Source organism: Haliaeetus albicilla, chromosome 4 (genome assembly GCF_947461875.1).
Source record: "Haliaeetus albicilla chromosome 4, bHalAlb1.1, whole genome shotgun sequence".
In the NCBI taxonomy this organism is placed as follows: Eukaryota; Metazoa; Chordata; class Aves; order Accipitriformes; family Accipitridae; genus Haliaeetus; species Haliaeetus albicilla.
Genome location: NC_091486.1, coordinates 3,241,970 through 3,267,679, shown reverse-complemented (window position 1 = coordinate 3,267,679; position 25,710 = coordinate 3,241,970). Strand labels below are relative to the sequence as shown.

The window sequence follows — 25,710 nt, the reverse complement described above, 5'->3', positions numbered from 1 at the left end:
CTCAGGATGAGGTGTAATTCCATGAGGAAAGCTTAAGAGAACATTTTGAAATCTGCCTCTGCTCTGTTGCTGAGCTCTGGAACGTCTCAAATGTAGGTAGCAATTTTTCCTTTTCTTTCAATTTAAGAAAACCTTGGAAAGAAATACCTCGGGCAGCTTCACCTGTGCTTTGAATTACTTGGTGCCAGATTTCATGTTGCTCCTGCTTGGCAAAATTGAGCAGTAGTCAGCTTTGTACAATTTCTGTGTTGATTGAGATCAGTTGAGATGTTCTGTTTGAATAATTTAGATCAACAGACATTAAATCTGCTTATATTGAGCTTGGTTTTAATTTTTTTCATAAGAAAGATCATTTTGATTGGTGTTAGACATCCAGAAGGTTACTTGTAATTTATTTTGCCAACAAAGCTAATAAACTCTGCCTTGTTTATACTTACTTGAATGGTTATATGCCTTGGCATATTCATCATTCTAACTATTCAACTTTTAAAAAGATGAGTAACACATTTAATATTTACGTAAACAAAGTTACGGTTAAACCTTTGGTGTCTCAAAAGCCATTGGTGGTGAAGATTAATTGTAGAACTGAAATGTCTATAACAAGTAGAGAAGAACTGAACCAGAACTGAATTACTGTGTATGAAAAGGAGCAAGAAGTAGAGAAAATAATTTTATGAAACTAAAAGTAATATCAGTATAGACTGTCATAATTTTGCATTTAATGTTGACTAGTTCTAAGTCAAAGAAATGAAGTGTTTTTAGGATATACTATTTTGAATTTTTGGTTTTAATCTGTTTTGCAAATTCCTACTTGTTAATATCTAATAGTTACCCTACAGTGTGACTGGAGATGTTGGCTTAAAATACTGTACCTGTTCATGACAGAAATGCTCTAAATATAAGGGAGCAGAATTTTGCAGAAAAAAATCTGAGTTCTTATTTTTCCTAATTTACTTTGATGCAATTCTAATTGTGATTAATACATTTACATGAGTAAAATGCCTAATCCTTTAAGGTAAAAGGAGAGATGACCACACCTGATTCTCATTGTTTTTTTTAAAAAAAACCTCATGTCTTCAGAAATAAGCCAAAAAGGAAATGCCTGGAGTAAGAATTTTGGACTTTATTAGGTAGAAATATGCCTTTGGTCTGTTATTATTTTAAGTGCACACTTCAGAGTGGAAAGAGTAGGTGAGCTGATACCAGAGTTGTATCCTCTCAGATAAGTTACTTGACAAAGAAAAATGCCATTTCCCACTAGTAAATGTGTGAGGACAGAACTGGGTTGCTTTTGTCTAATATTTATTTCTCTGGTCTCTGAAGTTTGGTGTGCTCAACACCTCACCAATATGTCTACCTCGGTAGAATTTTTCTCTGTAAGGTATTTTCTCATGTTTATGTCATCTTCGATCGCAAGAAGTTAGGGCTTACCCAGCTTGCCTTGTGAGACTGTTCTCCAGTTCATTAGATGTCACTTTTCTGTCAGTTCTCCGCATCAGTAAACTACTATCTCATCAGGTCTACCGTGACACACAAAGTATTTAACGTACTTATCGATTCTTAGCCAGCATATTTAGAAATGCTTCCTCCCCCCTTTTCTGTAGTTGTTTTCTGTTTACATTTTAATTTATAATTTGGTTTTCTTAGCTTTCTGCTGGTTTTGTGGCTGCAACTCATACTTTTTGTGTGTTTGACCAGTTTGAGTTGCATAACAAAAAATATTTCTACTTAAGCATCCTGGTAATGTCTGATTCCCCTGTGCTAAACTTAGATACAAACAAAATACTGGATGTCTTGCAGTGGTATCCAATGACTAGATAAGTAAGAGAGACGCTGTTATTAAAGAAAGTTAAAAAATAGTAATATATATGTTTCTTGAGTTAAAGGTGTTTGTGTTAAAATGGAATTTTGTAGTTAATTTTTAGTTATTTTAATTCCTACCAATTACTATATGTGTACTTGTGTTTTAATTAATTTTTTTAACCTTTTTCTAAGTTGTCCTAACTTTAGAACCAATATCTGGTATCTCTTGTGTTATTATAATATGATTGATTTCTGTTTGGTTCATCAGGTCTTCAGCACTCCAGGTCTTGTCACTTTGGTGAGAACATTTGTTTTAAAAACTCTGTAAAATACAAATTCTCCGGTATTGGTGTGTGTACCTCAGTTAAATAAAAATTCATAATAAGAATTTTGGATCCTATTCCTGGAAAGAAAATGTTACAAGTCAGAAGGCTAGATGCGTGGCGCAGTGAGAGGGGGAGAGGTACTGTAAGCAACTTGTTCTTGAATGTAAAAGTTATACCTGAAACTTTTCAGGAAATTGCATTGCTGCCCAAACTCTTGGTAACTGAACTTCCATGCCAAGGCAGTAAATTCTGCTTTGACCATAGAAATTTATTTTTAATGCACATCTTTTGTTTAAGGAGTCATACATGTTCACACCTCTTGATCATTGACCAGCCTTTAAGCTTCTGATAGGCACCAGCAAGACAAGACCCCACTTAACTTGTGTGGCATGAGGGAGAACTGAGGTTTTGAAAGACCAGATCCTTAATATTAAGGTAACACAGTTTCTTTGCTAACAAATACCATAGAGCAAGTAGCCTCAGACATCTTAGCCACATGAGGCTCCTGAGTAGCTTCAAGTTGAGGTTTCTGTACCGGGACCAGAAGCAGCGTGTGTTGTTACGAAGTTGTTGGGTAATACAAATCTCTAATTGTGCGATGAAGCGAGGCAGCAGCCGCTACTGTGCTGCCTTTTGCAGGTCCTTGTGGCCTCCCAGGAGGGAGACAGATCCCATGGGGAGCCGTTACCAGCTTCTGTTGGAGAATTTCCCTCCTGGTGACTCTTCCTCTCCTCTTCTGCAAGGAACACCGTTTTGTGACTTGTGGTCACATGAAGGTTTTGATGTGTGGAGCCAGAAATCAAACTGAGTTCAGATTCTGTGTATAATAAAGTAATTTAATAAAGGGAAAAACTAGTTGTTGTGGAGTATCAGCCTTTTAAAATACATTGTGGTGTTAATGACATGAAAAATAAAGAGAGAGTATGTATGTAGGTGTATACTTTTCCATCCTAGCTTGTCTGATTTGGGACAATCAAGTTATGCTAATTGAAGCGGACTGTAAAGATAATAAAAAGCAATTCCTCAGATGCAATTAGTTAACAATCTTTTCGGTGTAAGGTTGCATTTGGTGTGTGGTGAATGATACAAATGTATCACAAGGAGCTAGATGAAGACTACTTTCTATGTGTTTTGACTAGATGTTACAGTATTTGGAACAATTTTCTCTTAAGCTCATGCAAAGGCATCTTGGGGAAGAAAGGTCCTGCTTTTCAGGAAACACACATTTCTCATAAAGTACCATATTCAGCCTTTCCAAAAGGAATTTTTAATAATTCAATTTAATTGTTATAACAATAATTCTACTTTTAATAATTCATGTACATTCACATTTTGGCAGACTAGAAATTTGTATAATTAAATGTGGCTTTAAAATATAGTGCTCTAGTTTGGTTGGTTTTTTTTGACATTTCATAAACAGTGACAGTTTTGTGTCAATTATATACTTATAAATAGTGAACAATCATTATAGGAATGAGAGATTGCTCATGTTCTCATACATTACTACTGTCCCACTTAGGGTAATATTTGGGATGTCTCACAGGTGTTTCATGTCCATTATTACATAGGATGATTGAAATCTTATTGCTTGCTTTTTCTGCATTAAACTTATTTAGAGCTTGTTTTGTTTTTTTATGCTGCAAAGTTAACTAAAGAAACACAAAAATGATTGCGATATCCTCTGGTCATCTCACTTCCCCTGTACCTCCATCAGTGTCTCATGGGCTAATTTCCACTCTTTTTTTCCTAGCTTGCCTGTAGTTGCTTTGTAGTGCTTAAATTGGCTTTAGTCAGACTGCCAGAGAGGAAATGAAGTAATTTTTGGGGGGCATTTTTTTGGTCTAGACTGTTTTTTTCTTCATTTAGATACACAGCTCCTATGTCGACCTATCTATCTAGACATGAAGTGTCATCCAAGGATGTTGGGCTCAGTTAGGTGTTGCTGGTGGCCCTTCTGTTCTATTGTTTCAGCCTACATCAGCATTTTTGAGATAACATTCAGGTGATTTGTCTATAATCAGATGATTTGTATGTAAAGTATTCACAGAATGGTTTGTCTTTGGTTTTTAGATAGCACTAGCATAGCTTTGTGAAATTACAATTGTTAAAGAACTGGAAAAGGTAAGAAAGTGACAGAAAAGTGTTACTTTTTTTCTGTTGACATATTAGTTCACTCACTTCTGAAAGAACAGAATGACTTTAGAGTAGCTAAATAATAAAATCTTATCCATTCCAGGGACTTCCGTGAATTTTTAGGATGGGGTAGTACAATTTGATACGCTAGGCCACTGCCTCCTTCAGTGAGTTATCTGTAACAGCAGGCTACCATTCGTATGGGTGTTTTTGGCCTGTAGACATAATTAGGCAGTATGGAAAGCAAGCATATGGCGAGTGGTTCTTGTGATTATTTAAAAAAAAAAAAAAAAGGGTGGAGGATATAATTGGAAAAACATGATATGGTCAAAAGTGAAACTGAGAAGTGGTTCCATGAACCCTTTCCACTTGTAAGGAGGGCCTTACACCATACCTTCTTCTGCTTCTTGTGGGTTTTCTTGAGCTTCCTTCCACTGAGTGTCAGAAACCCCTTAGGGAAACCGAGAGGAGTTTCAGTCCTATAAAGCAGCTTTGCTTTGGGTGCGTTGGTTTGAACTCAATATGTGAATTTTTGTTGTTTGCCCAGGTCCCTGCATTACTTCATAACTAATACAACCTTTTTAAGGGCACCATGTAGCATGAGGAAACAGTTCCGATTACTGAATAGATTAGTTCTCCATTGGATCAGTAGAAAAAATATAAGATCAGCTTTGCTAATTCACTAAAATATTTGCTTTTCAAAATAAATTGGAAATGAAGCAATGAGTTTCTCCTAAGATACTCATTGCTGTCTCAAGGCTGAAAATTGCTGTGGTGCACAGACAGGTTTCCTGCTCTATGTGTGACTCCTTATTTCAGTTAACTGTTTTCCATCCCAGGGCAGAGGGATGGGAAAGAAAGGAAAACAAGTCTGTAGGTATGTGTCCCCCCCCCCTTTTTTTTTTTGTTTCCCCTCTTAAGCCTTTCAGCTGCATATATCTGCTTTCAGTTATGATAATGTTAAGGCAAGAAGTCAATCATACTTCAGGTAATTAGTCATAATTTTGTTTATACTAAGTTGACATGTTCAGGCATCTCTTTAAAAAAAAAGGGGGGGGGCAGCTTTGCCAGTAAGCTACTAACAGCTCAAGGAGAGGTTCATCCTTTTGGTGTTGTGGAGACAAATGAATCCTTCTTGGTAGAAAATATCAAGCTCTTTCTGCACTAAGGAGGATAAATATTTATTGGCCATGGTTTTTTTTCTGGCAGTTAGAGATTGAAAGGGTTAACCGCAGAAGAAAGCAGAAGATGGTACTTGAGTTTACACTTTTATCTTGGAAATCTTTTATAAAAACCACTCTGTGTGTGTGCAAAGAGGGAGTAGATAGGGCTGTGGCTTAGAAGGGGAGAGGCTTTTGATCAAAGTAGCTTTTGAGCTTCGTGACACTTTTTTCTGTAAGTGTTGGCAACAGGTGTTGCTAGCTGTGGTTGAGACTTTGCAAGATGAGTCTGCACATTTCAGATTAAAATGCTATACTTTTTGTTTCTGAATCTCCATATTAAATATAAAAATGTAAATTAATTTGTATTTCCTAATTTGAATATAAATTTAAGCAAATAGGTTCTCTAGGCTTTAGTAAGTTTTCCTTGTTTTCTTTGCTTTAATTCTGTTCTGGATTGCAGGTGGATTGGAAGGCTGACCCTAAGTTGTCCTAGAAATAGCTTATTTTGAGTAGGTAAAGCTGTTAAATTCACTTCTCTCTTCCATCGTACTTACAGTGGAGTGCTGTGGGGTTAAAGCCATCTATCTTGTTAACAGGGTGGATTTTAACAGTTAAGCTGTGGTATGTTATGTTTTGTTTCCCTTAAGTCTCGCTATATTTGTCAAGATACTTCTTTCGTTCAAGTCTACAATGTTGCAAATATCTAATGTAAATTGTGTCACCTGAAGCTCTGTTGTGAAAGGACTGGCAAAGAGGAAATTCTTTTCTGAAATAGTGTCACCGTAAACTGTAATATGTTTCATTACTTTCTACCTCACAGGGTAAATGTAAATATTAGTAAGTGAATAAAAGTGGTGAAATAACCTTTTACAGAGTTGTAGCATCGCTTGTATGCTATAGTTTTAAGGAATGAAGAAGGGAACAGATATGTTTAGTCCTAAAGGTTCGTCTCCTAGGGTGTCTGTACCCAATATGGGACTGCTCATTGCAGTTTCATAATTAAGACAGATCAGCTTTTCAGTGTGAAGACGGTATTCAATCATAGGCATCTCCAACCATGTTCATCCAAAAAAATAGCACGCTTATTTAAGGTATGATGAACTCTGTTTCAGAGAGATTACTCTGGGGGGTGGCAACAGGTAACTTAAAGGATAAGAAAAAACCAAACTGGTCTGTAGGATCCAAGTGCTCTGTTTTGCAGCAACAGGATGAAAGGGAGTATATTGGCAAATACGTTTCTAATGGGTAAAAATAATGTTCAGTATCAATCACTGTTTCCCTTAAAGTTTAACTAAGTCTTTAGGAGAATATTACCTGTTGACTTATTACTATTTTTGAACTGTTTTTTCATAGTGAAGAAACTCCCTGATAGAGCACGTGAAACCTGTGGTATTTCAGGGGTGAAAGGACATAGCAGTGAAGGTACCTTGCTCTGATTTGGGCTTTGAGCCTGGTTCTGAACGTGTGCAACCAAAGCTAAGTATTTTTAGGTACCAGTGTTGTAGGATTTTTTGGTTTTCCCCTCTGAGGAAAAATTAAAGCAAGGTTTGCAGTGTCTCAGTGTGGGTTCAGAGGCATTATTTCAAGTCTTGTTCTGGACTAAAGCTGATACTTATTCTCTCTGTCAACCTTGTTGTGAATGGCTGTCAAGTCATTTGGATTGGATCTTCAAAGGTGGTGGTGTGAGACTGCTAGGTGCAGTGTACTCTTCTGTGCTGCTCCGCACAGAATGAGTGGATTCATGCTGGCAGGACAGGCTGCCTACACCAAGAAGACATAGTGGATTATATAAAGCCAGTGACTTGAGCAATTTGCTGTAAACTGTAGTCAGTATGGTTTTTGTACAGTGAATGTACCTACATGGCTGAGGTCTGTCAAGAGAGATGAACCTTTCACTTGGAGAATAATTTTTTTTAATGCGTAAATATGCTAAAGCAGCATTATTACATTTACTAAACATTTAGATATTTCTAATTCTGTTATGCTGTTAATTGAAGAAATAGTCCGATCTAAACTGTATTTGTTTGAAATTTTTTAGTCATACTAGTGAGAAAGGTTTGGATGTGCTTTTTAAGGAATTAGTGGGTAATAACTCTTTGACAGGTAGTCCTTTTTATTCCCATGGCAGCATGTTCTGTTTGCCATCATCACTGTTTCCTCTAATGTTCAGTCATTCGGTATGAGATCTTATCTCCCCTACTTCAGAATGAAGTACAAGTTAAAATATGGTGTACGTCTTTCAAAACCATAAGAAAAGGTGAAAAATAGACAAAAAGTGTATTGGTATACCAGTTACTAAATCTATCTTTAAAAATGCTTTTTCAGGTTTAATAAAGCCATTTAATTAGACCAACTTTCATATAAAAGTCTTAAAAGTTTGTTTAAACAGAACTGTTCCGGGAGTTAAAATTTATATTTTCCTTAACTTCACGTTCAGCAGAAAGAACATCTTCCCCCCGCCATTTTAAAAATTACATAGCTTATCTATCTCTGTTGGAGCTCTACTGTTTGATGAGTGACAATAATAGCGTTAAGACTTTTCTGTTTGAAAGCTGTGTTATGCTTGAAGGCTTTTTATAGTAAAGTGAGTACTAACACCTATTGTCAGATTTTCCTTGGGAACTCTTTGTATGCTTACTAGCAGTGTTACAAAAACTGAGAATCTGAATTATTCATCTGCACTGTGTAATGGGCTGTGAAGCCAAAAGATGTTTTGAATTTTGGTTGCTGCATGTCCTTCTTCACTTTTTCTGAAAGTTAAACCTTATTTACCCATTCATCACTTAGGCCACTGTGGACTAGAGTGGCTTCTCTACAAGTTATTTAATCCCATTTTAGAAGAATGTCTGGGTTTGTTTTATTTTGGGGCTGCGGTGGGGAGCTATAAGTTGGTCAGCTTCAGTTGGTGGGCTGTGTAAGGAATGCATCCTCAGCACATTTGTCAATGATCCTACATTAGGAGGAGTGGTTGGCTTTCCAACGGTGGAGCGTCCATCTTTGTGGATGCTGAGAAACTCCAGGACCGGCCCAGCTGCAACGAAGTTGAGTTAGAAGTGCACAGCTTCTGTACCTGGGGCAGAAGAATAATGCTGTGCATCGATACGGGCAGGGAACTGCCTGGCTGATGAGCAGCACGGATGGAAAGAAAGGACCAGGTGATGGGCCAGCAGTGTGCGCACACTGTGTGTCTAACGCATGCTGTAGACTGGGGCTATGCTAGGACGAATGTGGCAACCAGACAGGGAAGTTGTGATGCTCCTCTGCTTGTCAGGGGTGAGGCTGCTCTTGGAGTGCTCTTTCATGTTACTCTGCTTTCCCCAAATTTCTCAAAGATGTTGAGAAACCGGAAGATAATCTGTCAGTGGGCTGCCAGAGTGGGTAAAAGCTTAGACTGTAGCTACTCTGAGGAGAAGGTGAGGGAACTGCTCTTGTTACTTCTAGAAAAAGAGGGTTAGTACGTCACTGAAACAGGTTACTTAGAGGGGCTGTGGAAACCAGAGGTTTTCAGGACTTGAAAAAGTCATGTCTGACCTACCTTGTGTTGGAGATAATCGTCTTCAAGTTGGAGTTGAACAAATAACCTCCACAAGTCCTTCCTAACAGCGTTTCTGTGGAACTTCTGTGTACTGTGGTGTTAACTGTTAGGAGACAACTCTAGGGACATCAGTTGAAAGCAACACAGTAATGAAACAAATTTTATTTTAGTTGAATTACCTACTTGGCACTGTGAAGCTCTCCAAGACACATTTTAATGGTGGAGTGACAGATTTACCCAGTATGTAGTAACTCAAGCAGATCACACCAGATATCTGATTGCATGCTTGTCTTAATTCTAATAGCATTCACTTGGGAGCCTGATAGTTTGATTTAATGTTGCTTCATCTGCTACAGGAGATTCCCAAAGCTGCTCTTCCAGTCACTGATTTGTTATATTCTAATTTTGCAGAAATTGTGTTATTTGCGTTTCTGCAAGATCTTAATATTTAAGAGGGAATAATTTCTTAAATATAATTTACATATTTTTAAAGATTTGCTTTCATTCATTACCCTTTTTTTAAATAATGTTCTGTAGAATTAAAGAGGAAGAAAGCCTATTCTTGAGAGAATTTACCAAGTGTGTAGCACAGAATCTCAGTGCAAAAGACCACCGTGTATGCCAGACTGCATTGCAATCGAGTTATTGAAATGCTGGCTGGTTCTCCTGTTTGTGGTGTTGATGCCTGGCCTCTTGTGAGGCAGGATAGTCACTGGTGTTAATTGTGGGGAGGGGTACCCCAGAAAACCAAAGGAAGGAGACAGGCTAGCAAAGTTTTTTTGGTTTTTGTTTTTGTTCTCTCCCCCCCACCCCTCATTCAGAACAAATACTCTTTGTAGCAGTGAGGTGTGTGGGAATGGCTAGAGGATAACCTGAAGCCTCTGGAGTAGGCAAAGGTCATCTGACAGTCTGCCAGACAGGCTCCTCTTCTTGCCAGTCAATTCATATCAAGTGTTCTGCAGGCTGCACTGAAATGATACGTAGATGGTAGCGTGAAGCAGAATACTGCATTTGTACTGGTTTTCTCTGCCAAAGTTTAACACGAGTATTGATGAAAAATCTGTGAGAGAAAAGCCACAGGTTAGTGCTAACTTGCAGCAGTAGATGAGTTTCACTGGGTTAACTAATAAAATTATGTGTGAAAAAATCTTTGTAAATTAATACACTTGTGATCTGTGTTTTACTTTAAATGATTCTGTAGCAATTGTCTCCTGTCCTGTAAGAATAAAATGAAGTGATACCTGTTTAGGGAGTCCATGCTTTTCAAGTGTTATTCTGTGAGGACTACTCTTTCTGTTGCTCTTAACTAGCTCAACTTCTAAAGAAAGCAAGCCAGTCAGAATTGCTGGGTAGACAGGAATGATGAAATTAGCTATTCTTTTGATTTGAATCTGTTGCTTATAATACTTTAAAGGACTTGCTATGCATCTGTTAAATGATCTTGTGTAGATTTTCTCAATGACAGGTTTTGATGAATTTGGCTTATATCAGGCCTAATTTTCTACTAAGGTTATTTTCTGTAGTTTGAATGTTTGACTTTTTCCCAGTCTGGTAGAAGGTGTGCTATTGTCTGAACAAAGGGCTCTCTTCATATGTTTGTAGGCTTGCCTTACATTCGCTGGAGCTCTAAGATTCCTATTGGTTAGGAACCCCACGGTATACTAAGTGATGGAGAAGACATCTCCTGTCACCAACATAGAAGCAAGCATCCTGCTGTCCTCTAAAATATAGTAAAGCCTCAACTCTTTTATCTGGGTCTCCTGTAGAACACCAGGAAAACAGTGAGAGAAAAGGATGACTATCTCTGTATGCACGTCTATATGCTGATACCTAAATAAATTAACTCTTAATTTTTCCTCTTGCAGGAACATCATTTGCAACGGGCTATCTCAGCACAACAAGTTTTCAGAGAAAAGAAAGAGAGCATGGTTATCCCAGTCCCTGAAGCGGAGAGCAATGTCAACTATTACAATCGTTTGTATAAAGGAGAATTTAAGCAACCAAAGCAGTTCATTCACATTCAACGTAAGTTAACAAATTTTGGTTTTGTTCCTTCCCCCCCTCCGCCTTTATTTAAATTGAGTAATCTTCAGACAATCTTGAGGACAAAGTTGCTACAATATTCAGAAAGTGGGAAGACTCAAAAATCCAAGGGGGATTTATATATGTAAATTCCAGTATGTCTTCTCAAGTTGTGGAAGAATTTAATGTTGAAGGTAAATGTGAGGTTTTTCCTGCTGTATTTGTTTATGGGCTCAGTGATGATACTGTATGTCTGTGTACAGTAGCTGGCAAGCCTTATTCTGTCTGTTGGTCATCCTGTATTGCTGATAAAGCCATTCTTTTTTTTTTTTTTCTTTTTTCCCCTCGTATTTCTAAGAAGGAATAACTGAACTAGCCTGGCTGCCTCCTAGTTGCTTATACTAATGCAGGGAGTGGAAGAGGGGTTGTCTTGCTCACTGAATGAGTCTGGAATGCCTTTTAACTCAAAAGCCCTAGATAAATGGAGATCAGTAGAACAGAAGGGTTTTTGTAATGAGATCAGCCTTCATTTGACTGTTCGTAATACAGTTCTTGAACGTTCAGTTTCAACTGTGGTAACAGTGGAGTTCAAGCTATTCATTATATCACGGATTTATTCGGTGCTATGGGTAACAGTTATTATTCCTCTGCGTTTTGCTAAACCTGTAGAGACTTCCCTTTCTGTAGGGAACTCTAAGCGTATTTTATAGATAAAAGGAAGTATTCTGTTGCGTGAGAGTAGCTTCCTATATCTTAAAAGATCTAATTAATTAATCTAAAGTTGTACTTGGTTATAGTGGTCTCTGGATCAATTTTAACACTTTTTTAGTTGAAGTTCTGTCGGCAAGTGACACACATTTATAGTTCAGGTGTTCCTTGGTACCCAAACCATGTTTGTCCTTTGCAGCATGTGGTTCTAGGGGGTTATTTTGTGACTTGGACTTCTCCCAGGAGTTATCTTTGTAGCAAAACCTTAGATTCAATCATTGCAGGGGCTCGTTAGTCCTTACGGTAAAGCACAGACTCAGTCCTTGGTCTCTGCAGAGAAGAGTTGGCTCATCACTCATTTATGTTTTTGGTTCTTAGTCGTATTGGAAAGGCTATTGACAAGGGTGTGCTAAAGCACCTTGAACAGGAATGTTGTCCTCAATTATTAGTTTTGGGGTTTGTGTGAACAGTATCGATCTTACTGAACTTCATCTTGCCAGGCAGAGCATGTTGATAATCCGTTCCTCAGGCACTTTTTTCCAGCTACCTCAACAAGAGGCCGTTGATCTGCATGTGGATTTGAGCAGAGAAAGCATTTTCTGTTAGTGCGTCTTCTGCTTATAGACATAACTGAAATTGAAGTTAGGCAAAGATTCTTAAGCCCAAACCCAGCTGTATATTGAGGATCCTTGCCATCATTTCTCACCAACATGGTGAACTCTCCCATTTTTTCCATGCACTTACAAAATAATACATTTCTGGAAATAACATGCTCAAGATCCTCTGTGATACACTAGGGATCATACTGGTAAGGTGAGAAATGAGGTAAAGAAAATTGATTAAGTACTTTTCCCCTTAGTAGAAGAAACAAACCTGCAAGTAAGGCAGGCTGAAATAACTGAAATGAAGCTGCTGAATGAGGAATGTATTTTATTCTTTTCTTTGTTGGATGTTGCCAGAAACACTGTAAATATTGTTAATAAACATGTCTAAAAGTGTTAAATATATTATGCCAAAATGTTCTTTGTCTTGTTGAGACTCTCAGTCTTTCTGGACAGAATTACAGAAGGTATTTGAGCTGAAGATAAACATCAGATACTGCTCCAAGATAATTTTTCCCACATATTCTGGTTGGAGTAGGTGTGATACAAGGCAGCTTTATCCTACATAAACTGCTTAGAAATCTGTTTTAATGCTAAAAGCACAAAGAGCAACAATACTTACTTTGGCCAGGGAAGTTATGTAAACTGATAGATGCCAAGAGGCCACGTACTGTAATCCATACTTACTGGTGGTTATTTCTAGCAAATTATGTTTTGCTCTTTGTCTGGTAGCCAAGGATTTTAATATTAAACTTTACCACTATAATTTTTTTTTTATTTAGACCAGTGGTTCCAAGCAGAGAAAAGTGAGTTTCTTTGTGAGGCATGGAGTTCATGAATAAGCATGGTTCCAGGTCTTAGTTGACCTAGGCAACACCATCTCAGGTGACTTTGAACTGAATATAAAACAAAAGCCTTGAACTTCTCTAACTATTCCAGTATGCTTAATTATTTTCCAAGAAAGTTCGTAGTTTCAGTAACATGGTGATGTATTGTAGGTTATTAATATGCAGCAAAGAGAATAAGTTAGTGCACTTGTACCTATGCTGGAATTACAGCTAAGTGGATGTAAGAAAATTAGTGTCCCTAACAAAAACAATAAGAATGGAGCAAAAAATACTTTCTGTGCATATAAATATATTTTACCTATGTGTGTATATAAAGGGTAATGATACTAAACAAATGTTTTATTGTAAGTAACGCAGTCATATTGTTCAAATATAGGTCAAATAATCTTCATTAAGTTGTGTGGGATGACCTCTAGTCACTCTTTAAGTGTGTGCATTTCACATAATTAAGAGTTGGCCATTTTTTATTTGTTGTGTGCTCTGCATTTTTAGAGGATGCTGTAGCAGGATCTGCTCAGGCTGCGGGCTTGCAGCCTGGGTATGTAAAACATGTACTTGCATGATCCCTCCCCAAGTGAGGCATTCCGGTGCAGGCAGGGAGGGCTGGAAGCTCTGTTCCAGTTGGGTGCTGCAGACTTGCCATTGAGGTGGTGTTTTGCTGCTTTGTTACTACTTTGGATATAATTACCATGATGTGGTTCTTCATTTGCCCTTGGTCAGCACAGTGGTATCTGCTGCCATCAGGATGAGCACTGCCCACTCCTTTCTTACTGCCAGTGCCTTTCTGGTGGCAGTTGTGTTCATGGGTGAGCTAAGTCTGGCAGGTGATCTGGTAGAAAGCTTATCTTTCGTTTTTTGGTTAGGTGAACCTCCATATTTATCAGTTTTCTGTCTTGGCTCATTGCATGATTGCTTGTGTTGGCACAAGCAAGGTGGTAGGAACGTGGCTTGCTGGGGAGGGAAGCTGGTGGAACTGCTTGTTTTGGTGGTAACTCACACCCATGTCAGCTTAAAGTGACTGTGGAACCACAGCCTTAATTTAGTTAGCTAAATGAAATTAGTTAATTTAGTTAAGTTAAACCCAATTTAAGGTAACTTAACTTAAAAACAAATACCACTTCTGCAAGTTAGTCTAAACTCGGTTCCCAGGGGAGCTCAAGTAAACAAAAGCAAATCCCTCTGACAGGTAGTGCCATCCGGAGTGGTTAAAGTGGCAGAGGATGTAAACTAGGATGTTGGTTTTGCAACAGCAATTAGTGAGCCAACGAGTTCTGAGCATTCATATGAGGTAAATTTTACTGGTAGGATCACGGGCGCCCTGTCCAACAGTGCACTGTAGAAACATGCAATGTGGAGAAATGCCGAAGTTTTGGAGTGGGAAGACTAGATTCATCAGTCAATCACAAGAATCGCCCAGGAATTGCCTGGAGGAAGGGATATAGATGATCCATTTTTAATTACATGAACTAGCAGATTGGTTGTTCTTAAAACACTTAACTAGTAGCAGGTCATCTGAAATACAGTGCTTTCTGTGGCTGAGTCCAGTTCGTCACTAATTCTTGCAGGCGTGAATGAACAGTTGCATCTGTTGCTCTGGCAGGGGCAGAAGCAGAGGGCGGTGATGGATAGTTACATCACACAGCACATAAACCACCTGTGTCTTGTGATGGCTTTTGAAGCCAGCAAGGTGCCATACTATAGGCCAACTCCAGGATGAAAAATGGCTTTTTTTTCTGGAACCAGTACAGTTCACTCTGTGCTTGGGAAAAGAAGAAAACTGGTGGTTAAGGATGTCACTGAAAGTGTGTTTCAAAGTGCGGTGATGGAGGAACCTTCAGGGAAGGAGGACGCTTCCATGAGTGTCTCAGAGCTATGACGAGCCAGCTTGGGGTTGATTAACTCCTCATGATTGCATGCAGCAGTTAAAGGAAGAGTGATAGCCTTGCATTTTCTGAGACTTGTAGACCTCCACAGGCTGCTGAGACTTTGTGGCCTTCCTGTCTGCACTGAAACAGGAGGTGGAATGCAAGTATTGCTTCCATTACTTCAGTGTCATTAACCTGCAGCCTCTGTGTAAACCCCCTTTCTTTGAAAGTGTGCTATATTGATAACTACAGGTCATGACAAAGAGCATGGTAAGCATTGCTAGCAAAAGAAAAGCATTGCTAGCAGATATGAAAAGCAGGGTATGTGACAAGGGCTACTACTGTTCTCACAGTACCGATGCCTTTTTGTAGAAGAAAATGAGACTGGATTTATTCGGTGTAACTTGTTCCTGGCAGGTACATGTTGGATACCTTTAATCTAGTAATTTTGACTATTTGTCAAAATATTTTTGTAGAGTTGAAGTGCAGGGTGTAATTTTGGGGTTTGTTTTTTTAATGATTATGTTTTTTTCCATTTTCCAGTTTTTCAGCACTTCATTTGTTATTCATGAAGTCTCAGAATGACTGCTAAGATAGCTGATGTTTTATCAGCAAATAATTTAGTGCTATGTATGAAGTGGGGTGCACTTGACATGTTACCTAGCCAGTGGTTCACAGGGGCAGATGAACCAATATAACAGCCAGAAGGGGAGATTCCACTTTTCTTCCCTGTTCCACTTCTGGTTGCATATACCCCTGTGTGCCTTCAGCTGGTCCCAATGCTTACTGGATGCCTCTGCAAACTGGTTCAACTTGCTAACAGTGAGCAGTGAAAGGGAGGGACTCCCCTGCTTTCAGCTGAGGTGCACCATAGGGTCCCTTTAGATGCTGGCAGTGCAGTAATGTGCCTTCTCTCTTTGAAATGGAGATCTCATCTTCGTATCACTAATATTCATAATGCATTCCTGAGGATGGTTGGTCTTTTAAGTTGCTTGTTGATGGAATTGTTGGGCTTTTTCTTTTCTTCTTGCTAGTCTTAGTGTCTTCTGCTAGTTATATCTCACTTGAGCGTGTCTGATTTTGTTCTGAAAGGTGGTTCAGGAAGGTGCATGGTTCAAGAACTTCCAGTGACTTTTCTTTCCTCATTGTGGAAATGAAGGCAAGTTTACTGGCACGGCTTACAGTTTACAGGCAAACAGCATCATGTCTTCCCTGTTATAGGGATCCTGCTGCTCACGGATATTCTGAGTTAGAAAGATTGACTGGAAACATTTTGTTTGCAGGGGATTACTGAATTATGTACTGACAGGTAATAGGTTGACTTTATTTTGGAGTAAGATCAACATCTGTCTGAGGCTAAACAAGCAGTGCCTTTTCTGGACTTCAATGGATTTCTGTGCATTCTCATGTCATCTGTGAGAACATGGTTAAACACCTGTTTTTTTTGGAGTAGAGAGACCTGCTTTATTGTTAGGAGAACTGGGAATATCTGATCTAGAAAATCTTGGCCACCTTCCTTGAGCAGAGTTGTTTGAATGTGATTTCACAGTGTACATGAGGAACTGCAGTAGTTTTGTAGGTGCTGGGGATGGTCTTAGGGTGGGGGAAACTTGCAGTTTCCTTTCTGGTGAAAGTAGCAGTTTATGCATAAGAGGTCATCAAATTACAGGTTGTAGTGAAGGGGAGGTGCAATATCGGGCATCATTCTGCAGGAGCAGAAGTATGAGCTGCCGTGGTTGGACTTGCCTGGGAGAGCTCTGAAGAGTTTTGAAACTCCAGTGTATAACAGGTGGAGTCAGGCATACTCGGTCCACATTTGAACAGTGGTCAGTGCTGTATGAGAAGCTTTTTCCAGTGTTGGAAAGTGGAGTGGAGTTAAGGAGTGTGAGGGTTACAGCTCAGGTGGGACAGTTCACCCCATTTCAGTGTATGGCTGATGTGATGTGCTGTTGGTGCCAACACTCTGTGCTCCCAGGGGGCTGTGCTGGGACCACACAGGAGAAGCTGGAGCAAAGCTTGCAGGAGCTGAAGGTGATATGTAGCAGACTGGTTTCATTGAGTCCAGCACTGATACTTGGCAGCTGGTTCATTGATACTTGGCTAGTCGCTGGCTGTTCAGCTTTTTGAACAGGATTGTGTGGCAGTCACACCAGGTACTGTAACAATCTTTCTTTTCTCTCAAGTGCGTAGTCCTGCCTGGTGATGTTTTTAATGCAGTTCTATAAACTATGAATTTAAAAAAAAAATCTGGTCAGTTTTTATCTCAAAACTTTTTATTCTTACAGACTGCCACTGGAGAAGCAGGATCCAGTGTTGTAAGCTGTAGTTTTTAAGTCTAATATACAGTTGTTAATTGTTAGAGGGAGAGCTGTGGGTCGTGTGCCCAATGACAATGTCTTAAATAAAGTTGCCATGCAACCTGTATTATTGAATTAATATTATTAATAATTCCACTTAATACATAGTTACAGTGCAATATTATTAATTTCTTCTTGAAATAATTTTTATAGTATGTTTACAGTGGGTGTGTGTGTTAGGCCAGAGAAGCCTTCTGACCAAGTGTTCTTGTCAGTTAGTACAGTTGAGCACTGTCTCCCCTGGGAGGTAGCAGTTTGCAGCTGAAAATGGTAAGGGACTGCCTATTAGCACTTCTCAGCTGTATCTGACTGAGTTTCCATGCATAGCCAAATAGATTAAATGCTGGTAGTGGTTTAGCTAATTTATTGCATTGGAATACAGAGTGGTCTTGGGCTAATCTGAGATATGGAAAGAATATGCTACCTACCACCTGTTTGTTGACTGGTTAGACCGTGGAAGTGAAAATACTATAATTTGCTTTAAAGATTTTTTTTTTTAGTGTTTTTCTTTTGTTCCTGGTCTTTCCTGGTCTTCCAAGTTTTTGTTTTAAGGTCCTCTCAAAGCACACAGGGAAGCTCAGTAGCAGAGGTTTTCTTTAAGTTAGTGGTCAGATATAGCCATGAGTTAAGAGCATAAAGATAAGATAGTGCTATTTGTCTAGTAAGAATAGAATGTATTTCAACAAGCCTTCACTGCTGTTAATCCAGTAACTTGTTGATTGAATTATTTGGAGTGTTGTAGTTAGTGTTTCACCTCTTCAAGGTTTTATTAGGTACAATTACCATTTCAGGTTAAGAATCTTGCTGTTGTATGCAATTTGCTCGTACTTGTAGTAAAATTTAGTTTCTGCTATGTTACCTGATCGATAACTTCTGCTTTTAGTAGGACCAGAAACTTTGTCTAATTATGGAAAATGAATAGCACAATCTGTAATAAGTATGTGAGCTTTGCTGTAAAGTTGGGAAATTCCTGTTTGGGGTGTATGGAGGAATACTCAGGTTCTACATCTAGAGTTGAGTTGGTTTTGGAGAAAAAGTAACAATTCCCACAGGATTGGTGTAGCATTTTTACAGTTTGTCACACAGTTATATAAAGAAAAAGAAAGAAGGAAAAAGTCTAGTCTATTAAGTATTTTAAGACTCTAAGTTTGTTGAACTATTTAGAAGTGGGCAAATGAAATTCTTGTGAAACATCAGTGTTAAGTGCTTTTTCTCCCAAGTCTGGGGTTTGATTGAAAATTATTTTAATTGTTAAGAATCTTACCATGATATTCTGGAGGAGATGTATTTTAACAGCATTAAGAAGCATTTTTGCTCTTGTTTTGCAAAGGTATATTAAAGTTTCTGTGCCTCTGTGGTAATTTTTTAAAATAAAGCTTTTTTCCTGTCACCCTTTCAAGTTACTTGAAATAAAACAAAACTGCTTTGATTCCGCTCATATTGGAAGTCAGAGGCAAGCAACTTCTAACTACTGTCTTGCAGCTATTACATAGGGAAACTTTTTAGTATAATGAAAGTGTTATAGCAGAGATGTGCTAATCTGAAATTTTATAGATTGTTTTTGATATCTGATTGTCAGATGCATGCTTCTATATTTCCATAGCATGTTATTTACCAAGCATTTCAATTTTTTTCTTTTGTGTGTGTATGTTTTTGTTTCAGCCTTTAATCTGGACAACGAACAGCCAGATTATGATATGGACTCCGAGGATGAAACCTTACTGAACAGACTAAATCGGAAGATGGAAATCAAGCCGTTGCAGTTTGAAATAATGGTTGACAGACTTGAAAAAGCCAGTTCTAGTCAGGTATTGTACTGTGTTAAGAAATCACTGAGGCTTTTTGATTTCTGAGTTTTCTGGTGGGGTGGTTGTGGGTGGCTTTTGTTTTATTTCCTACTAACAGGGTAAGTGTGTTTGTGCGAGTCTGCAGTCATACAGAAATCGCATTGCTGTCTCTTATTGTCAGTATTGGTAACTTAAAAAAAACAGGTGGGGAGGGAGCTTTTGGGGGCTGGTTGTGGGGAGCTGTTTTTAAATTTTAATTCCTGACCACAATGTAATAGAGAAGACAGCTTACAACATCTTGTTTTACCTGTGTTGGTGTGGAAGAAGCTTGTGGTGATGGGCAGGTGTATAAGTTTGGCTATAAGCATACATGAGAATCCAAATTCTTTGTTTCACTTGGTACTAGTGGACATTGACTTCAGTTGATGTTTGAAGGTTAGAAACTTAGAAGCATAGACAGTGAAGCAAAGCATTTGTTAATATTGGGCTCTTGTAGTAGAAACTGCACAGATGCAAGAAAGTAAGTTATACTCCAGTTCAGACTTAGAGGCTGGTTTCCTTGCTTTAGAAGCAAGCATGTGCTGTGAATTACTTATTTTATCAGAAGGGTACCAGTATCTTATTAGTTCAATGGAACTTAAAGGAACTTAATAACTCCTGAGGCCTTCCAGGAGGCCAGTGTCTGGACAAGGGTCTTAAAGCCAAAAACATTACTTGAAAATTACATCTGAAGGGTCAGTTTCTGAAAGGCAAGTCTGAAATAGGTGGGGTTATTTCTCAGCGAGATGGATGTTTTTCAGGAGTGAAAAATCCATTGCAGGATCTGTAGCTCTGCCTCGGTTACTTAACCTGGTTTAGTTCAATGCTACGTGTTAAGAGGCCAAAATGTTGTATTCGCTACATCTTAGAGCAACTTTAACAAGGATTAGGTAAAGTTCTCTTACTGTGCTAAGAAGGTGGGTTGTGAAGAAAAACATGGCAGAGTACATTGGATGATGCTTGTTGAACATGTGATACTTGGATCTCTCAGAGCTTTGATGTAGATAGATACCCCTGTTTTGGCTTTCAGTTAAAACAGTTCTGGTTATCACTTTTCAAGATTAATTTGCATCCTTCTTATGCTGGTTTCATCTTTTATTGCTTGAGAAATGAAGTTAAATTCAAGAACTGAAAGATGTTTTCCTAAAATAAAATAAGAATATGGGTTTTTCTCTGTGGGCATCCGCCCCTTTGTCTTTCCCTTAAATGTAAATAACACTGAAGCATTACAGAGGTGAAGAGTATTTTGAACCAGAAAGTGCTTATTTAAGGAAATCCATGACAGAAAAGATCTTATGTGTACATGAAGCATTGTAATTGATTCTTATAACATAGGCTCCCCCTTGAAGGTAAGGTATGTAAGGAGAAATCCCCCTTTGTGGATGAAATTTCTATGGGACTTCCTGCATAGGATTTTCTGCCTAACTTCAGGGATTGTGTTGTGTGTGTTCATGCTTCTTGTCCTGCTTTTGGGCTACAGAAAATTTTCAGCTGATGTTGAGTAGCTCTGTCCTGAGCTCTGTGTTAGGAATGGTAAGATAAAAACAAATCTTGCAGGTTATTGGAGCCTGGGAAGGAAAGAAGTTTGGCTGCCTGGCAGATTCCTTCCCCACATGGGATTATAATGCTCTTGAATCTTGCTTGGGACTACTACACAATTCACTGAAGAGTTTATATGACTTACTTCTGAAATGTAAAAGGATGCTGGTGGGAATGCCTTCCTCGCCAAGGAGAGGGTTCCAGACATTCCTCTTGGGCATTTCGATAACCTTATTTAAGCAAGGAATACAGGGACTCTACATCCATGTTGCTGGTGGTACTTGCAAAAACAAGCAAGCAGGGTCAAAATTTAACTTTTCCAGCAGTACACTAAAGGCAGAGTCGATTTTAAATTTTTTTTTTTTTTTAAGAAATATGTTAATGGAAAAAAGGGAACAAAAGACAAACAAGACTGAAATTATTTTTAAGCAATATTCACAGTGATGGAATGATGTTTAAGTTGTGTATTAGCTACACACACAATCATATCAACTTTTACATATAGATAGGGTATGCTGGTGAGTATGTGTGTTTGATTAACCAGGCTAATGTGTGTTCTAGGTAGAAAAGAGGCAAAACTATTGTTTTAATGCTGAATGAGGTCATAAGCACAGAGGGATTAGTGACTTTTTTTTTTCTTTCTTTCTTTTAAAAACAGTTCAGTGTTTTTCTAATTCTACTGTAGATTGCAAGGGTTTTATTCTATTCTGGCTGGAATTAGCACTTGTATACTAGCAGTGGTTACACTTAGGATATCCTTATTTTTCTGAAATATATTGTTTCTTTTTCTGCGTATCCTAACTTAGGGACGAGATTTAACATAGATTGACATGTTGCAAAATGGCTGATATAAGTTGTTCAGTTGGTATTTTTCAAATTATGGGGAAGATGAAGTGCTGTACAACTTCTGTTTTAAGTATACTAGAGATACTATTATCTTTTTATTTAATGAAGGGGTTTAAGATGATATGAGCACGTTAAACTAATGTACTGGTTAGTCAGTGATGGGTTTTGCATTGATTTAGAGTCTGATTTCCATATGAAAAGCTGAACATAAAAAGGAAAAAAAAAGGTTATGATTTAATTACCTGTGTTTAACTACCTTCTACTGAAATAACTTACCTAAGAAGTGATTGTCTTTGTGTCTCTGGGCTGTAATAAACAGGGATGGTCATTATCCTTTTCTATCACAAACATTTTTGGGGAAAAATTAAGAAACTAGTTTACTTCAGAATATATCTGCCTAAAGTAAAATACCTTCTAGGGGAATCAACATTGAACTGCAAAGAATCATACATTAATAATGGCTAACGAATAAGAAACTTCTTTTTTTTTAGAAAAAAAGTTGTCAAATTAAAGTGATTCCCAAATAATGAACTGCAGATTGTAGTAAGTTATTTATATCCTGTGCTTGTAATTGTTTCAAACAGTGTTTTCAGATTTCATGAAAAATTGATGGAAGTTCTAGACTATTGTATGAAAGTTTGAGATGATGATGATGATGGTTCAGAAAAGTTGAGAACTATATATTTAACTTAGGAAGACCAACTGGTGGCTTAAGTACTTCAATTTAGATCAATATTTTTTCCTCTCTTTACTCTCCTGTGCTAGAAAAGAATCAGGTTTATGTGTACAAGAGATGTGAATGTGCAGTGACTTTCTCCCTGCACCACCACCCCACCCCCATCTCAACTGCACCTTTTGAATTTTCTCTTTTAGCTTGTAACACTTCAGGAAGCTAAATTGCTGCTAAATGAGGATGACTACCTTATTAAGGCTGTATATGACTACTGGGTAAGAAAGCGTAAGAATTGCAGAGGGCCATCTCTCATCCCGCAAATTAAACAAGAAAAGAGGGATGGCTCCACCAACAATGACCCTTACGTTGCCTTCCGGAGGAGAACTGAGAAGATGCAGACAAGAAAGGTAACTTGTCAAACTTCACTGTTTTAAATTTGTCATTTTAAATCCTGCAGTGATAGGAATCGCTTAGATTCCTATCCAGTATCTTGCAGTATCTGTCCTACAGTATCCACAGTTAGTAATCTGATTGTCTCTATTAATAGTTGCAATATTGGATGACCCAGCTAAATTTCAAACCTGCTGAATGATGTAGTCAATGTGTAATCCATTGGTTCTCTATAGACAATTTACAGTCTGTCCATTTTCTAGGAAGCTGAAGCTCAAAGGGTGATTTATAGGTATTGGCACATAAACAAGCAGCAGTGGGACTTGCTGTGTTACAAACTTCCCTTTCTGTGAGAGGGGGAAACAATCTTCCATTTGCCATGGAGTAAATGGTTCAGGTTTTGTATTTGTAGCATGAATTGATTTGAACTAGGAAATCTGTAATTACTCAGTATTTTGCATCAGCTTTGTACACATGTGTACACAACCTTATTGTGTGCAGAATCAAGGTGGGAAAAGTGTTTTAGGAACCAAGTCTTGAATTCCTTGTTCTGACAAACTTCCACTGGGTTGATATGGAATCTGAGCAAACAAAGCATGGGGGGAAATGGCAGAAAAGTTTTTCAGCTTACTCTTAAAAGTTGGGTTTTGTTTGTTCTTTTGTGGCTTTGTTTACCAATTAGGTAGGTTATGCTTTAGGAAAAGCTGCTTCTAAGTGTACTCATATGATTCTCACTTGCAGCAGCATTATGTAACTTTTTTTGCTATCTATGCCTCACAGGTTTTGCTTTTGACTTAAAATTTGTTCAATCTTTCAATAGAATCGAAAGAATGATGAAGCGTCTTACGAGAAGATGTTGAAATTAAGAAGAGAGTTTAGCAGAGCCATAACAATTTTGGAGATGATTAAGAGAAGAGAGAAAACAAAGCGCGAGCTATTGCATTTAACATTAGAAGTTGTTGAGAAAAGGTAAAATTGCAAATTATATCTGTAAGAAGTAATTTATAACACCAAGGTTTTAATTTTCATCAAATAGGTTTGAAAACACCTCCCGTAATTTATTTCTGTATGGATGCTAGTCTTCTGCACACATGCATGGCTGAAGACTTACATAGCACCATAAACTTCAGAAGCTAAAACAGAAGGGTTTTATGCAGGCTGTTTGCCTGTTTTGTGTCTTTTAAACATTTCCCAGTGGAAATGCAGTATTATATTTTTAACTGTGTTTTTTGAGGTACCATTTGGGTGATTATGGAGGTGAAATCCTCAATGAAGTGAAGCTTAATAGACCTGAAAAAGAGATGAGCACAACTCCATCCACTCTTCATAATGGAAATCATCACAAAGTTCAAGAATGTAAAGTTAAGGTAAGCTTTCTTCTGCTGCAAGTCTCTTGTTACCAGTTTCATCATTCTTTTGGAGATGCCCAGAAGATGTTTGCATTGGAAAACTGAGTAGGAGGCTGCCATACTTGAAGGTAGGAGACAAGGAGACTGCTATGTTTGTTTACAGTTGAACGTTTGTTGTCTTTCCCACCTAAGTTTTAAGATGATTGGCTAGCATTGCTGTTTCTTTCTGTAAATAACAGCACAGTAGTAATCTTCGTTTTCCTTCTCAGTTCTGTCTCTTTTGTTGTAAGGTGATGTAAGCATGAACATGTTAAGTGAACATCAGGACCACCATGAGATTGCAAAGTATAGTAAATTATTTTTCTTTCTCCCTTTAAAGGGAGATGAGAGCTTTGAATTTTTCTGATAGGGTTGTCCATGAGTACTGACTGGCCCTGAGTGCAAAGATAGTCCTGAAAATATGGGATTTTACTGAATTACAGCTAGAATGCCAAAGGATTCTAGAAACTACCCTGAACTGTTTAAGTAATCTTTGATTAGTAGCATTTCCAGGCACAAGAATGCAACTGTTATATCTTGTTGACAGCTGAAAAAAGTTGCAAGCAACTAATGTTTTAAAAAACACTTGCTGGAATTTGTAGTAGTTTGTTATTACTGAAGGCTGTACGCTTCTCAGTGATACTGAGTAGGCATGTTTGTATCTGCCATTTCTTGGCCCTCAGTATTAGGTAAGTAGCAAACATAAGAAGGTGGAGGAAAGAGTGGGTAAATTTGGGAACCCTTAGTTTCTGCAGAGGGATGGAAGGCTGCTCTGAGAGCATGAGTGCAAAAGGATGCAAGAGTTGAGTTGGTGTGTGACACACACTAGTTACTTTGTCTTTCTAAAACTAGTAAAGTTGTGGAATGCTGTACTTAACGCTACTTTGACAAAGTCTTCCTTTACTTTTTTTTTGATCTGTACAGAAACCCGTTGGATCTAGTTTTATTTTTATAACTGACCTGATTAGTAACATCTGGAGAAGTAGTAGTGTAAGAATAATCCATAGCTAGAAGTATTAAACTTGAATGGTTTTCTTTTTTCTTGCCTCATGAAGAAACGTATTCCACTCAAAAAAAACCCCACCAAAAAACCCCCCAAAACAAACCCAACATCAAACGGAACTCTGTATCTTCTGTCACTGTTCAGATCCAGTACTGAATAGGATCGTAATGTTTTGTATATTCATTATGATCTTCCTACAAGGACGGTCTACATCTGTGCAGAAGAGAATTGAAATACTTTTTTCCAGAGGATTCTAGTTAGTCATGGTTAACTGTATTTGTTGGTTCTGGTGATGTGTGGTTCCAGTAGAATTAAATGAAAGATAGTAGTACAGTCATAAGCAGTTTACCCTACAACCAGCAGTACTGGCAAATATATCCATCTTGGGTTAATGGTTTTGAAAGGACTACTTAGGAGTAAGGTTGGTTGGGCTTTTTTTTGTGTTGGGTTTTTTTTTTTTCCCCAGTTAATATGGGCATTAATTGCAAAATTAACTGCTTCCAATCTTAGCATAATTGTATTATTACAAATGGTTGTTCTACTTGTCTTGTTTCTACTTCTTCATACTGTGTTTCCTTTAATTGTTCCTTAAGCCATAAGTATCTTGTGCTTTTTAGGAGCTGTCTTTCCTTTAAAACATAAATCCTAGATGGTCGTGTTTTAGAATAAACAAACCAAAACAC

The 25,710-nt window shown here is 38.0% G+C and overlaps 1 protein-coding gene across 1 annotated transcript in view; it reads left to right on the top strand.

Annotated features, from left to right (window-relative positions):
• The window catches only part of EPC2 (enhancer of polycomb homolog 2), a 51,140-nt gene that overhangs the window by 7,775 nt on the left and 17,655 nt on the right, over positions 1-25,710 (top strand). The window contains exons 2-6 of the mRNA XM_069780735.1: positions 10,826-10,985; positions 19,025-19,170; positions 22,447-22,653; positions 23,457-23,605; positions 23,871-24,003. Coding sequence (XP_069636836.1) covers positions 10,826-10,985; positions 19,025-19,170; positions 22,447-22,653; positions 23,457-23,605; positions 23,871-24,003 — 795 coding nt within the window. The remainder of the gene's footprint in view (positions 1-10,825; positions 10,986-19,024; positions 19,171-22,446; positions 22,654-23,456; positions 23,606-23,870; positions 24,004-25,710) is intronic.